This window comes from Anguilla anguilla, chromosome 8, assembly GCF_013347855.1.
Source record: "Anguilla anguilla isolate fAngAng1 chromosome 8, fAngAng1.pri, whole genome shotgun sequence".
In the NCBI taxonomy this organism is placed as follows: domain Eukaryota; kingdom Metazoa; phylum Chordata; class Actinopteri; order Anguilliformes; family Anguillidae; genus Anguilla; species Anguilla anguilla.
In genome coordinates, this window is record NC_049208.1 from 46,491,512 (window position 1) to 46,508,040 (window position 16,529).

The window sequence follows — 16,529 nt, forward strand, 5'->3', positions numbered from 1 at the left end:
GTCTCAGGCTGGTTCCATAAACAGTGACAGTGACTTCCGTTCACTCCAATAGCCTGCACAATAGACCGCCTTTGCTATGTGGCGGAAAGGAAGGTTTGCAGCACAAACTCTGCAGGAACTGCGCGATGCTATCGAGTCAGCCTCCACCAAAACCCCAAAGGAATGTTTCCGGCACCTTGTTGAATCTTGTTGAAGAATTCCGGCCGTCCAACCTGGTACTAGATAGGTGTACCACCGTGCTGTCCATACGTATTTGGACAGTGACACACTTTTGGGTGTTTTTGGCTCTATAATCCAGCACATTGGATTTGAAATGACACAATGATTGCAATGGTAGAGGGTAAAGTGCAGACTGACATTTTTTTTATTTGAGGGTATTTGCATCCACATCAGGTGATCCGTGTAGGAATTACAGCCCGTTTTACACGTATTTCCCCCATTTTAGAGGAAAAAAAATAACGGGACAGTTAGCCGCTCCGCTGTGTCTTGGCCAGCTGTGTGTCACCGTATCATTAGTTCATGCTCATGCAGAAGAAAGGCCTCGAGTAGAGATTATTTTTCCAACCAGTTACCGTAGTTTTCTGACAGCTCTATGAACCACGCCGCTTTACTCCTGCTCGTCAGCACCGTAAAGTCTAGAGGACGCACTTGCACTCTGTGGTTGTAGCTGGTGTTTGAACAAATGTCAGATATAATTGAGCTAATTAAATAATTAAGAACAGAAGTTGGCTCAAAATCCTGAAATGAATGGGCCCTGGTTGTACACCCCTGGTCTGCAGTGTAGAGGTGTAGCTCTTGTGTGACATCGGGGCCTTGTCAACTTTCTAAATTCCACGCAGGGAAGTTGAACGTGCACAAGCTCAAGGCTCACGCTATTACGCATCAACCCACACATCGCGTGTCATGGAAACGCGCTTGGCACATGCCCGTCATGGGAACAGCCTCTACAGCCAGAGAAAAACGCAGCGTCGACAAGATCACTTTATGTGTCGGTTTTATTTAAGGGTACAAACTGTTCTTCTGACGGAACTTAAGACCCATGCAAAACGTTTAAGCCAAAGTTAATTTCAGGTCCATTCTGAGAATAGCAGGATGGGTTTAAATGTGCCCATCTTGTCAAATTATTACATAAATGTATGTTTGTGTGCATGTGTGCGTGAGTGTGCGTGCGTGCGTGAGTGTGTGTGTGTGTGAGTGTGCGTGCGTGCGTGCGTGCGTGTGTGAGTGTGTGTGTGTGTGTGTGCAAGTGTGTATGTGTGTGTGTGTGTGTATTTCTGTGGGTGCATATATGTGTGTGTGTGTATGTTTGTGGGTGCGTGTGTGTGTGTATGCGTGTTTGTGCGAGTGTGTGTGTGTGCCTTATGTGCCACGTAGCACAATACACAAATATAAACACACATTTACATGCCTGTCACACCTCACCTATCATTTCAGGTATAACAGGTATGTGTGTTTGTGTGTGTTTACATATGCACATTCTCAGCTTTTGTTAAAGGGTATTTTTTATACATTTTGGTTTCACCTTGTGGAAATGACTGCACATTACGTACATAGTCCTCCCATTTCAGGGCACCATAATGTCTGGGAAACATTAACATCTTCTCAGTATCATCATCCTTTGTTGGGAAATTCCTTTGTTGCTTTAGCAGCATATTTGAGATCATTATCTTGCTGCAGGATCAAATGCCATCCATTGAGTTTGAAGGCATTTGCTTAAACTTGAGCAGATCAGATGCTCCTGCATGCGCCAGAATTCATTCTGCTGCGGCTGTCAGCATTTACATCAACGGTGAAGACAAGTGAGCCAGTGCCTGTGACAGCCATGCATACCCAAACCACAGCACTCCCACACCCACCACTTCCTTGGCCTACTCGACCATTTATGATTACTAAGCTTACCAGTGTTCTCTTTCTTCTCAACGATGTTCCAAACAGTACATTTTGGTAAGCCTAAGGTTTGGCCTATGTCTCTGACTGTTGTTTTCTTCTTCATAATTCTCAGGCTCTTAATGGGTTTCTTGGCACAGCTCTGGTCCTTATGCTGAAAACATCAGTAACAGAACCCAAATCAATCAAAAGCCTAGAATCAAAACTAAATGCTGTTCACTCCAATGGCCTGCACAGTCCCCAGATCTCAATCCAATAGAGCACCTTTGGGATGAGGTGGAATGAGAGGTTTTCAGCATGAAATCTGCAGGAACTGTGTGATGCTATCGAGTCAGCCTCCACCAAAATCCCAAAGGAATGTTTCCAGCAACTGGTCGAATCCGAGTCAATAGGAATTTAGGCCGTTCAACCCGATGCTAGATACAGTAGGTGTACCACAGTGCTGTCACCAATAACGACGACTCCAAAGGCGTTTGAAAGCCTAGAAACAAGACTAGATACTGAAACTTATCTTATCCCTGCACTAAGGAAGTAATTGAGCACACCAGACTAATCAGAAACACCCGTGAAGCCCATTGTGGTGCCCAAAATCAGGGGGGAGGGTCTATGTAAAAAAAAAGTTCTGTAATTTCTACATGGCAAAACCAAGATGTTTAACAATACCCTTTAAAAAAACAGAGAATATGTGCTTTAACCACATGTGAATTGTCCGATTACAAATCTAAAATGCAGAGTTCAGAGCCAAATCAAAGAATAAAATATGTAGCTCACTGTATACATATATATCATTTATGAGCACCTTGTTCAACAGCACAACTTCAGTGTCCTGTTGGGAATTAAACCTTTAAGCAACTTTAAGCGATTCTGTTGTCTACATAATCCTCAATGTGTAATGTTTCCCCGTCAGATTCTGTCCAAAGTACCATCTTACAACTGCATCACGCCCGCACACACACATGTATACGTACACACTCTCTCACCCACACACACGCATACACACACTCTCTCACCCACACACACACACAAACACACACACACGCATACGCACACACACACGCATACGCGCACACACACACACACGCATACGCATACGCACACACACACACACACACACGTGCATGCGCACGCATGTACACATACACGTACACACACGCACAGACACACTCTCACACACACACACACATGCTCTCACACACATACACGCACACACACAAACACACATATACACACACACGCACACGCACACACACACACACACTCACGACAAAGTACACAGAGTAACACCTACAGAATTTTACAAGGAACATTTTGTAAAAGCAATGTTTATTTGTATGCATTTAAAAAACCTTGACCTGTAAGTACGGAGTTCTTTAAAACAATTCCAAAACGTGCAGGTTAAACCTGTTCAACCTGTTACCCTTTTAAAATCGCAATCATTACAAATATAAATACATTTCAATAAAGATCGCGATTAGCATGCAGATCAGAGGTGGGCAATGAGGGCCGTATCGGTTTCTGTGTCTCTGGCCTTAATGACTTAATCAGCTCTAATATTTACACCAATTTAACATTTTAGCTGCGCTTCTTGAAACGTGCACGAATGACAACCTAAGTCTGTTCTTGTGTTTCTACATAATTTTTTCGCTGTGATCTAATCTACACATGAAACCAGTGTTGGCGCATACAGCCAGTTAGCTCATTTAAGCAGGGTAACTGGTGGAAACAAAGACCTGCACACACACCGACCCTCTATAACCAGAATTGCCCACATCTGATGTAGATATATGCATATTTCATGCAGTTTGTTTTCTGTTGTCTAAGTGAAGATTAAGAGGCGATTAACAGCCTGAGATCTGCTTTAGCGTAACCTGGTACACTGATGGTTTCACATGGTGGGATATATGGGGAAGTTAGCAATTCCACACTGGTTATTCCTGTTCCTGGCCATTCGGATGAATCCGCTTTCACCCCAAGCTGTTCCCCAGCTAGAAAACAAGCAAACACGTGAGAAGTCATTATTCAATACATTCATCCATTATCTAACCCGCTTACTCCTGGTCAGGGTCGTAGGGGGGTGTTGTAGCCTATCCCAGCATGCATTGAGAGAGAGGCAGGAATAGATCCCAGTACAATTCAATACCTTGAGAATCTGAACAAAACTAAACTGCACAAATAACAATTTTCATTGTTCAGTGCTTCAGAATTTTATAAAACAAAGACTAAGAGGAAATCTAGCAATAATGTAATTTTTCTGTGATTTCCAGGCTAATTAAATCAGAAAAGCAAACTAGCATTTAACAGTTGTAGGTTAAAAAAGCCATGGATGATGTAATGTCCGTAAATTGACACTGGATGTCGCCAGCACAACATTTATAGCGAGGAAGGCGCTGCTTCTGTTCAGCCTGTTGTGAGGGTTCTTTTTTCTTCTCTAACTGACACGTGCTTCTTGTGACTGCTTTTCGGCTGAAAACCTGTAATCCCCCTCCCCTCTCCTCCCTTCTCCACACCTCTCCTCTTTAACTTCCGAAATCATGGGATACCTGTCCAAATGCTGTGTACCTCTATGTCACTGGTTTTGTTTGTTTATATATGTAGTATTACATCCTACATGGAATTTTCCATGCGTCCGTACATTGTATATGACTTACTTATTAATAAGAGCCTGTGACAAAATATTTCAGTGCAACAATTACTAAAGCCCAGTTCATTCTATATTTTCAACTTTGAGCATGATCCTGTAGGAGACTCACCCAGATGCATTATAAAGAGGAACGGGATGAGATGTTTACCTGTTCTTCACCAGCCAGAAGTCCTTCCCCCTGTCCGTCCCATACCCAACCACGAGCACCGCATGATTGGTCTTCGCCGAGCTGCACGACGAGTCATCGTACAGGCCTGCCGAGAGACACAGTGGGGTGTGGTGCAGTGGTCAGAGCGATGGAACTTTACACCAGAGGGTGTGGTGCAGCGGTCAGAGTGATGGACCTTTACACCAGAGGGTGTGGTGCAGCGGTCAGAGTGATGGACCTTTACACCAGAGGGTGTGGTGCAGTGGTCAGAGCGATGGACCTTTACACCAGAGGGTGTGGTGCAGCGGTCAGAGTGATGAACCTTCACACCAGAGGGTGTGGTGCAGCGGTCAGAGCGATGGACCTTTACACCAGAGTGTGTGGTGCAGTGGTCAGAGCGATGGACCTTTACACCAGATGGTGTGGTGCAGCGGTCAGAGCGATGGACCTTCACACCAGAGGGTGCTGAAGCCAAGTCCAGGACTCTTGCATTCATGGATCTTTCAATGCATTTTCCAGAAAAGTGTAACCTCAGCTGTTTAAATAGTTAACAGCCCGTTTGGAAAAGTTAGCCAGGTACAACTGTTCTACTGTCCAGCTAGCTGGCTGGGGCTAGTCAGTAATACAGCTCAATATCTAGCTTGTGAAACATAATAGTTATTTAATCATATATATTTAGGGATTTTGTACATCGGTTGTCCGCTAATGAGGATTTTGATCTGATGTTAATTTTGATGCGATGTTACTTAACCTACGTTTACGTCCTGTACGCATGCCTGCACAAACTCATTTCATTACCAGGGGTATAAAACCTACAACACTCCGGTGTGGTGCGGAACACTCCAACGTTGATTCTACATGGCTACCTGGTCAAAATAAGGTGAAGGAGAGGTTTTGTCTGAAGTCTAAAGTGATTTGGCCTTCGTCAAGAAATTTATTTAGAACTTCTTTTCACATTACGGACAAAAAAATTCTGCAAAAACAGCAGCAGAACCTGCTGTTCCATTGGTATGCATGTGTAATTTTCCTTGATTACTCCATACAGAGTTACTCTATACAGTGTTACTCTATATAGAGTTACTCTATACAGAGATACTTTATACGGTGTTACTCTGTATAGAGTTACTCAATACAGTGTTACTCTATTCAGAGATACTCTATACAGTGTTACTCTATACAGAGTTACTCTATACAGAAATACTCTATACAGTGTTACTCTGTATATAGTTACTCAATACAGTGTTACTCTATACAGAGATACTCTATACAGTGTTACTCTATACAGAGATACTCTATACAGACTTACTCGATACAGAGGTACTCTATACAGTGTTAGTGCCAGCATGACAAGAACAGAATAGTCGATTCTTCAATTCTATTCTACTTCAGATTCCATTGTATTCTATCCCGTTTGATTATATTCAATTATGAGTAACAGCATTGCTCATTTAAGGTACTGCCTGAAAATTCTGTCAAAAATGTGCCTCAACCCCAAACCCCCCCCTCCCCTCCCCCAACACACACACACACACACAAATAGTAATTCATCATATCTTGGTTTTATGGTGTTTTTTCTGCATCAAACATGTTATTTTACTATGTGAGTGCAGTAGAGTGGAGAGCAAATGTAATTTCAAAATGTCATTTCTTGAGTGACAGGGGTTTTGGCAGCATGTTGGGGGGGGCGCTCTCACCTCCTCTGTAGCTGTGGAAGGACGGCATCAGGGCGTTGATGCCCACTGAGACGGGGCCCACGTTGGCAACCACCAGCTGCAGTGCTCTCTCGTCACCCCGCCGGAGGATCTGGTACCCCGAGCAGTGCCCGGCTCTGCCACGTACCGAGTAACGGCACTTCCCCTCCTGGGATGAAGAGAGAGCCGTGTTACCACCATTACGCATTCATTACGCGCTTCTCAACATCATTACCACCATTACACATTCGTTACGCGCTTCTCCACATCATTACCGCCATTATGCATTCATTACACACGTCTCCACAGCATCACCGCCATTACACACTCGCCGATGTAGCGCTTCTCCACGTTGTTACCGCCATTACGCATTCGCCGATGTAGCGCTTCTCTACCTCAGTTCTGGGGCACTCACACACACTGGCCTTTGTTCCATCCTTAACTGCCATGTCTGAAGTACAAAGAGGCTATTCACTGTTATATAAATAGTTTATAAAGTAATACTTATATTAATTTAATGAGGGATGGTTTACCCTCTCACTGCCATAAATATTTCAAAATAAGTCATGTTTCAAAGAATGATTAGGAAGCCAGACTGCTACGAGGAGACAAGAACGGATAAAAACGTGCAATCAGGAAAGAGCCCCAAGTCTCCTCTTCCACTGCTCCCATGATGTTTTGAGGCAGTTCTTCCTCTCCTCCCCTTCTCCCTGTCCTTACCCTGGACTCGTAGGGGTAAGAGCTGTCAGAGTCGATGCCCTTGTTCTCGATGATGTAACGGAAGGTCTTGGAGAGGTAGCCACCCCTGCAGCCCATGTTGCCATAGCTGCTGCTGCAGTCCAGCAGATTCTGGGGGCTGAGGGGGACCAGCTTGCCCGTCTGCATCTTCATCAGTCCCTCCATGGCCCCTGAAACACTGAATGCCCAGCAAGACCCGCAGTGTCCCTGAGGGAGACGCACGATTGGCTGTGAGACTGCCTACCAGGCTATGCTAACGCTATGTAATATCAGTAGATTACTGATATTTTACCACTAGGCGAATGCTAGGCTGATGCTAAGCATATTACAGGTTACTGCTATTTTACCACCAGGCTAATGTTAGGCTACTGCTAAGCAAATTCTAGATTACTGATATTTTACCACCAGGCTAATGTTAGGCTACTGCTAAGCAAATTCCAGGCTAATGCTATGGTAATGCTATGTTACCACTGAATGCTAAGACAATGTTAAGCTGATGATATAATACTGCCAGGCAAATACTAGGCTAATGCTAGACCAATGTTAGGCTAATGTTATGGTGTAATTTGTTCACAATTGTGCAAGGTTGTTACTGTATACAGATATGATCAGATTCTTTAAGTTCACAGAATGTATTTTCCTTTGCCTATTTCTCCGGATAAAAAATTCAATGTCAGCTGAGAGTGGGTAAGCTGTTTATGTACAGTATGATACGCATAAATTGCTTTGTGCCTCTCCCTTCCCCCCACCACCCCCCTCACCCCCCGTAACCAATAGAAGAGCTCACCTGGTTTCGGACTGGGCTGACCATGCCTTTGCTCCTCCAGTCCACCGACGGGGGCAGGGGGACCTTGCCGTCGTCTGGCAAGGTGAACGTCAGGTTGCCGTGACGATGGAGCTCCTCCACCACCTCTTCCTCGTCCCTCAGCCCGTTGAGGACAGCGTTGACCTCCTCTGCCATCTGAACCGGTCACAGTTTGGGGGGGGGGGGGGGGGGGGAGTGGTGGGGTGGGTTGGACGTAAAGGAGCACACTCAGGAAGAGTTTTCCCCTCGTTGTCATGGCAACCCGTTTGACGGGCGGGTCATTAGATCAGGCCAGTGTCATCCCACCACATGTGGCCCTGCAAGCGTGAGGCCCCAGACAGAGCTGCAGTTCTCCAACAGGCCCCCTGCAGTCATCGAGTTTGACCCGAAATATGAAACACTGACTCTTAATCACGCGGTAAAACCGCGCTCTGTTACTCTGTTTCTCTGTGGTGCTGAAACATGAGCGTGGCTAACCAGCTCACTCGTCGAAAGTGATTTGCCGTGTGGCAACATAACGGCAGCATGCTCGTTACTTAGCGACAAACAACCTCACAGAACTTCTGAACACCGAGGAGTTCATCGGGGTCTCACATGACCAGCCACTTTTTAAACAGCCTTCTTCACATTAAAGTTTAATTTTATCTTGTTACCAGTAATTATAAGAAGGTCACTGTGAAAGCACAAAATGTTCAGATTCTCATAGAAGGGTAGATTTTATCCCAGCTTTACTATGTAATATAAATTACTTTAGGGTTGAATTCATTTTTGGACAGTTGATTTAAAATTGAACCTTTTGCCAAGCACAAATAATTCAGTTGGATAATGTTGTAGAAAAATAAATAGTGTCAAAACTTCAGTACAAAAAGTTGCCAGATTAGCCTGAAATACCTGAAAAGTTTTACTGATGTTGCTCAGGGTAGGACTGTCACATACATGAACAGATGCATGTTGTCTGTTTAAACATCACTGGAGTCATCAAGTCTTTCTATCTGGCATCAGAATCAATAAAGGATGGCAGTATACGGGATACAATCAACACACTGAGATGGAACTGTACCTCTATATGAGGCAAGTCACCATGAGGACTGTACCTCTATATGAGGCAAGTCACCGTGAGGACTGTACCTCTATATGAGGCAAGTCACCGTGAGGACTGTACCTCTGTATGAGGCAAGTCACCATGAGGACTGTACCTCTATATGAGGCAAGTCACCATGAGGACTGTACCTCTATATGAGGCAAGTCACCGTGAGGACTGTACCTCTATATGAGGCAAGTCACCATGAGGACTGTACCTCTATATGAGGCAAGTCACCATGAGGACTGTACCTCTATATGAGGCAAGTCACCGTGAGAACTGTACCTCTATATGAGGCAAGTCACCGTGAGGACTGTACCTCTGTATGAGGGCAAGTCACCATGAGGACTGTACCTCTATATGAGGCAAGTCACCGTGAGGACTGTACCTCTATATGAGACTTTAGGGGGGAGTATGTTAGAGGACTGTACCACTGCGTGGATGAATCTATTCAAGGTCTTTAGGGGGGGATATGTTAGAGGACAATAACACTATGTGGATGAATCTATTAGAGGACTTTAGGGATGACTATGTTAGAGGACTGTACCACTGTATAAATGAATCTGTTAAAGGATTGTACCACTATATGGGTGAATCGACCAGAGGACTATACTACTCAATGGAAGGATCTAAAGGACTATACCACTATGTGGGTGAATCTGTTAGAGGACTGTACCACTTTAGGGGAAATCTGTTGGAGGACTGTACCACTGTGTGGATGAATCTGTTAGAGGTCTGTACCATTTTAGGTGGAATCTGTTATAAGACTGTACCACTTTAGGGGGTAATCTGTTACACGACTCTACCACTTTCGGGGGGGGGGGGGGTCTGTTAGAGATCTGTACCACTTTAGGGGGGAATCTGTTGCAGAACTGTACCACTTTAGGGGGATCTGTTAGTGTACCATGTCTGAGAGGTGGTTGAGGCCCATGGTGAAGGAGTGCAGGCCATACGAAGCCTCCATGTTGTGTTTCTCCACCATCCTCAGGTTCTTCTCCCAGATCTGCCTCCTCTGTGACTCCTCCCCCTGATCAATATTTTAAACAGATAATTAATCACTTACATGCATGCACACACTTACATGAGCACACGTTTGCGTAAACGCATGTACATGCACACACACACACACACACACACACCACAGAGACATACAGACACAAACACAATTTACATGCAATCCACACATACACACACATTCAAATTCACTCATACTTTCTCTCTCTCTTTCTCTCTCTCTCTCTCTCTCTCACACACACACACACACACACACATAGGCACACACCACAGAGACATACAGACACAAACACAATTTACACGCAATCTACACATACATGCATGAATGCATACACACACACACGCACACACACACACACATGCACGCACACACAGGTCAGGTGACCCTCGCAATACACAGTGGAAGAGGAACACGGTGAGACCGGAAAACCACAATTACTCTGCATTTCTACAGAGCTTCCCTGTTTCACACCGCAGCCTATACACCTTAACGGCTTTAACTTTAAACCTACGGACCACAGACGTGCATTACAACTGGAGCATCTATCCAAAGCAATAAAAAAAGGACTAGCTGTTCCAGGTGTAATGCAGTTCTGTCGTTTACAGGTTTAAACTCCAGCTAAGCACAGTGCAATTGAGCCATTGTGTTTAAACTCAGGGGGGAGAAACAACACAAATCATGCTAGCTGCCAGATGCTAGCTTAGCCCCCATTTGTGCAGCTGTAGATATCTCTTTCAGAGGCATGTATACGTAGACATTTCAGGATGACGCACTGTGTGTTACAGCTGCCACCAATTCCCCAGAATATGCATAGGATTTTGGGGAAGATAGGGAGACACCTCACCCCCAATATTTTCATACAAATAGGTCCCTAGACAAGCTTGTATGGTTGTGAGGCTTAACGTTTGGCTACGCAAAGGATTTGTTCCCCTGGCGAAAGACTGAATCAGTCCTGAAATGAGCTGATTCAAAACAGACCAACAAAATGAAATTTAAAAAACAAAGTGAGATGTAGTTATGATAAGGGCTCCATCTAGGAAATCAGTTGTGAACCACAACCTCAAATCAAAACAGAATATTCTCAGTCTTTGTTCACCATTTGCATCAGAGGTGCCACACTGTGTCTGGGCCACCTTTTGGTTCTCAACCTCAGCACCGGATGTAATGTCGTCCCCTGTTGATATCTATGTTTTCACTCAAGAAGCAAGTTTCCCAATTGGGCTCCGAGGTAAAATATTTTTTCCTACCACACAGACAAAGATATAAATTTTTATTTATTATTTATTTTAGCCTATGTCTGCGCTAGCCTCGTTGTACATGTGATTTAGGGACACAACTGAGCATGTCTGTTCAGCAAAAAAAATGGTACTTCATGGTTCTGATGTGCTTCCCATAGGTTTCTATCGGCATCGCTGTCCGTACATATTTTTATTCTAAGGTCTGGGCCTCTGTGTCTGCAGGTTTTTACTCTAAGGTCTGGGCCGCTGTGTCTGCAGGTTTTTACTCTAAGGTCTGGGCCTCTGTGTCTGCAGGTTTTTACTCTAAGGTCTGGGCCTCTGTGTCTGCAGGTTTTTACTCTAAGGTCTGGGCCTCTGTGTCTGCAGGTTTTTACTCTAAGGTCTGGGCCTCTGTGTCTGCAGGTTTGTACTCTAAGGTCTGGGCCACTGTGTCTGCAGGTTATTACTCTAAGGTCTGGGCCACTGTGTCTGCAGGTTTTTACTCTAAGGTCTGGGCCTCTGTGTCTGCAGGTTTTTACTCTAAGGTCTGGGCCTCTGTGTCTGCAGGTTTTTACTCTAAAGTCTGGGCCTCTGTGTCTGCAGGTTTTTGTGGGCTCTTTTCAATCAGCGGCCAATCAAGGCCCTGGAAACAAGGCGTGTGGACTTTGACACGCTTACCTGGCTGCCATACTCTTTATTGTGATGGTCCTTCCAGTCCTTCCACTGACCATTCAGAGTCAGGTTGAGATGGGAGGAGGCATGGCTAATGATCCCGAGGACCAATAGAAAGAAGTTCTGCAGGGCATGCATCCTAACGATACTTTCTGAAGAAGAAGGGAGTAGGTGGTTGGGGGAGTGGGGTAGTGAGTTCAAGGCAAACAAGAAATTAAAAAAACAGACATACATACAGTGCAAAAATAATTAACAAAATTTCCAGGGCAACCATAGGCGTAGATTTCGGGGGGGACGCAGGGGATACGTCCCCGTCAATATTTAGAACACATGCATTTGTCCCCATGAATTTTGTGTTTTCCTTTACACAAATAGACAGACATTTCCACCATAAATTGGTGCATAAAAATTCACCAGAATGCAGGAAATTAAGTATTTGGCACTCAAAATTTCCCCCCGCTTAATGTGTCCCCCCCAATGTTCAAACGAAACCTATGCCACTGATGGCAACATATTGACTCCAGCAAATTGTACAAAGTCTTTTCTACTGAGACACCATCACCAAGACAATTTACGAAAAACCAGGAAGGATACAGTGTAGTATATCTGGGGCGGGAGTGTAGTATAATGGGTAAGTACCCTAAAGGTTGCAGGTTCGATTCCCAGGTGTCCCGGTAGGACACTGCAGTTGTACCCTTAAGCAAGGTACTTAAACAGCACTGCTTCAGTATATATCCAACTGTATAAATGGATGCAATGTAAATGATGTTTAAAATGTTGTGTAAGTCGCTCTGGATAAGAGTGTCTGCTAAATTCTTGTAATGTAATGTAATGGAATATAGGAAAGACCAGGCCTGAAAACCAGCAAGTTTGGTAAGGAAAAAAAACTCCCCAGTGGGGGGAAAAAACTCCCAGGTTGAAGAAATCTCAAGTTCAACTCAGCTGTGGAGTGGAAGCCAAGCCTCCCCTGGCCAGCTCAGTGTTAGCAGCTATGTGCTAAATGCTAGCAGGGAGATACTGGCAAATCTTCCAGGAAAGTAATCATAATCACAGTGGGGAAAAAAGAGGCTTATACAGAAACTGGGATTTGTATTGCAGCTGAGGCATTGGGTTTGAGATCAGAGGACAGTGGCTTTAAAGTAATAATCTCGAAGATTTTCATTAAAATAAATCTCTGCTAAGTCACTATTTATCGCTGAATTAGGTAACACAATTGTGATTGAGCCAATTATTATATTAATTTATATTATTATTATTATAAAAAATTATGATTAAAGAACTGGGTGTCTGTGGCGACATTCCCGGGGAAACATCACAAGCGGCCCACAGAGAGGGTAGGCGGAGCTAACGCAACAAGGCTCGCCCTTGAACTCGACAATAACGGGGGGGGGAGGGGACCGTCTATCGAATGCAATGCTACGTTGTTGCAACCTTGCAATGTAGCTAACTAAAGGGCAGTTCAGATCAATGATTCGCAAGGAGACTGAATGCAACCTGCAAAATTCCAAGACGTCTGATTGTAAACGCTCTAAAACTTCACTTAGCGATTTGACAAGGTGGGTCTTTTGAGACCCCAGGCAACGGCTTCAGACGCTCTGCAACTAACCAGTTCACACCGCTGCAATTTTCTCTGCAACATTCTAAAACCGTTTCGTCTCGTTGCGAATCATTGATTTGAACTGGCCTTAACGTTATCGTTATTTACATTGCCATCATGTTCATCAATATATTGATCGGAATAAAGCCGGGGTATAGGTGGAGCAGAGCGGTTCTGATTTCTGTGTAAAGATGTCAAGCCTGAGAAAACTAAATAAAATAACATGGCAGTATGGATTAGCGTTGTTATTATTTTATTACGCTTCCTCATATGTTACGTCAGCCTTGATTCCCATTTTTGATGAAATCTCCTTTGTTTTTGTTTTATTCTTCTTGTTCTGATTGCTAATTTAACACCCAGCTCAGCTTTATTCTCGAACATTAGCTAGCAAAACCAGAAACAAGGCAATTCTTTCAAAAATATCACACAACAATCATTCACAAAAAAGACTGTTAATTGTGCACGACACATAATTGCACGAACCACAGCGAATCCCGCGAATTCTTCTCTGCAGTGTAAAGATACCGAGCAAAAGGTGGATAAAGAACATTTGTGGAAATTGATCATCACTAATTCTACCCCAGGTCTGCTACAGCATTTTAACCCGGCTCGGCAGTGTAAAGACAGCTTAAGTTAGCCTAATGTTAGACAATGAATGAGTATGTGCGTAACGTTACTTGTATAACAACCATTTTTTATTCATTAAATAATAAATGTAATAGTTGGCGTGGCCCAGGTGCCAACTGACTGACGTCACACAGGCGACACTGGTAGGATCCGGTTGGATCTATGGGAAGTGAGGTCCAAAAACACACCTGCAATTACCGCTTCTCGCCATTGGTACCGCCAAAGAGAACGGAACGGAAATCTTCGAGATTGTAACTTTAATATCCACAAGGACCCGTTGCCATTCTATCCCTGAACAAGGTGTTTATCTTGAATTAAATGCTTTATCTTTGGTCTCGTTGTATGACAGTGTTTACCATCGCTCTGACTCCAGGTTACTCAAGCTCACTTCCTCTTTCTACTCAAAGAATAACTACAAATGAAAAACAAGGAAGTGCGGTGCAACCGGCAAAAGTACGCTCAAGTGTTTCCTGTAAAAAAACGTTGAAAACTTCAGAAATAATAAATGTAGCTCTATACTACAATCACTGCACAGATGCCGGTAGGCTGCTTTGTTGGTGACACAAAGGCGTAAGCCACAGAGTAAAATACATATCATGTTTGAAATCCATACATGCAAATATGTTTCAAATATATGCATTTGAAATACGGCTTAACCCTGTAGTTACTCTTCATTACCTTACGGGCTGCTCCCATTTACATATACTGAACACAGCCGATCAAAACCGGCCCAGGGATAAACATTATGTGTTAAATCACTCAGTGCAGGACACCAGTTGAGCGTTTAAACTCTCTCCGCAAAAGGACCCGTTCTGACAGCTCGGGGACAGAGAGCGCTCTTACCGCTGCGTCTGACGGTGAGACCAGGATCACCCAACACTCCTCACCGAACCGTGTCCCGACGAAAAGAGCACCTGTCTCCGCGCGGTCGCCTAGCAACGGGAGAAGATGAGGCCAGAAGTCTGCCCTCCTTGATGTCGCGATCAACAATCTACGAGCTCAAAGAGGAAGTTTTATTTCCTGAGAGCAAACTATTTTTATGTCTTTCTCTCCCTCTTTCTCTTTTTTCTTTCCCTGTCTGTCCCTCTTTCGCTCTCCCCCTTTCTCTCTCTCCCTCTCTTTCTCTCTCTCTTTCACTTTATGCAGCGGTCTCACTTCCTCTTATTGTCAGTCATGTGAAAGTTATTTCGGGCCGATAACCTCGCAGGAAAGGCTTGAGGCTGCCAGAACACTGGTCTCTATTTCCTCATTCTGTTCGATTAAAGTATTTTTATCTGCTACACCTAAATGACCCTTAATCAACATGCATCCCCCTCAACACCCTGATCATGTACAGAATCAATTCAAGTTGCGAGACTTTAAGGTAACACTCTGATTCCTCAAAGTATATTGAATAAGGGATATTTGGCTTCAAATACAAACACAAGACATGTACACTTCAGATCAACACAGCTTGTTGAGCATTATTCTAGTGGTAAGCAGTATACACTGACTATAGCTTCAGGGATAAAAACAAACTCAAAAAAACTAATTTTGATTTCAAGTTTAGTTTTTTTTTTTTATTTAATTTTTTGCAGCAGATGTCGCTATGTGGTCATTACCCGGGTGTTTTCGGAAAACATTTTGTTCAAAACACAGACACAATGGAATGGCACACCTTTCTGGGAGGTGTGGGTAATGGTTTGATTGACACTCAGAGCCATTATAATCCAAACAATCCTGGTAATCCGATTTTAAAACTATAAAACAACCCCTCGTTCACATTCTCCTTGCACCGCTACTTCCAAGTTGCTGTGGCTATTTCTGTCGTACACAGACAAGGCAGGTCTTATCTAGAGTTGATGTATTTCCCTCCAAGGGATTGGTTATCGTAAAAACAAGACATGAAGTGTTTATTTAATATGGCTGATGATTTTTAAATGTCAGTAGGTAGTGCATATCCAACTTTTAATGAATGTGGTCATTCCATATAAATTGTTTTATCAGTGTATCCTGGCTATTTTTTCAATCACATACTGTAATTGCACTTGTACTGATTGAATGATTGATTGATTGATTGAATGATTGATTGATTGAGTGAGTGAGTGATTGACTGACCAGTAAACCCCAAAGAATTTATTTTTAAAGTTTATTGATTTGCAGATGTTGACCTAATTTATGTATTAGATAGAATATTGTTTATAACAGGGATACACCCAGGACAGTTCGCCTGTCCATCACAGGGCACACACACCATTCACTCACACACTCATACCTAGGACAATTTAGACTCTTTTAAGGATTGTAAATATAAAATTTTAATTTTAATTAAAAATGCAAAGTGAAATTCTGTAGGCAACTTCATCTTGGCCATTGGCCTAGAGTAATACAGGATTAAATACAGGAGTACATGTTAGGTCAGATGAAACCA

General features: G+C 43.6%; 1 protein-coding gene across 1 annotated transcript; it reads right to left on the minus strand.

Annotated features, from left to right (window-relative positions):
* Window positions 1-3,179: 3,179 nt before the first annotated feature.
* On the minus strand, window positions 3,180-15,223 carry LOC118233651 (cathepsin L1-like). Its single transcript, XM_035429457.1, has 8 exons — window positions 14,963-15,223; window positions 11,902-12,047; window positions 9,896-10,018; window positions 7,893-8,066; window positions 7,088-7,312; window positions 6,371-6,536; window positions 4,677-4,782; window positions 3,180-3,872 (listed from the first exon to the last, which is right to left on the minus strand). Exons 2-8 carry the CDS (start codon window positions 12,031-12,033, stop codon window positions 3,773-3,775), a joined length of 1,026 nt encoding a protein of 341 aa, XP_035285348.1. The 5' UTR covers window positions 12,034-12,047; window positions 14,963-15,223; the 3' UTR covers window positions 3,180-3,772.
* Between the last annotated feature and the right edge of the window lie 1,306 nt (window positions 15,224-16,529).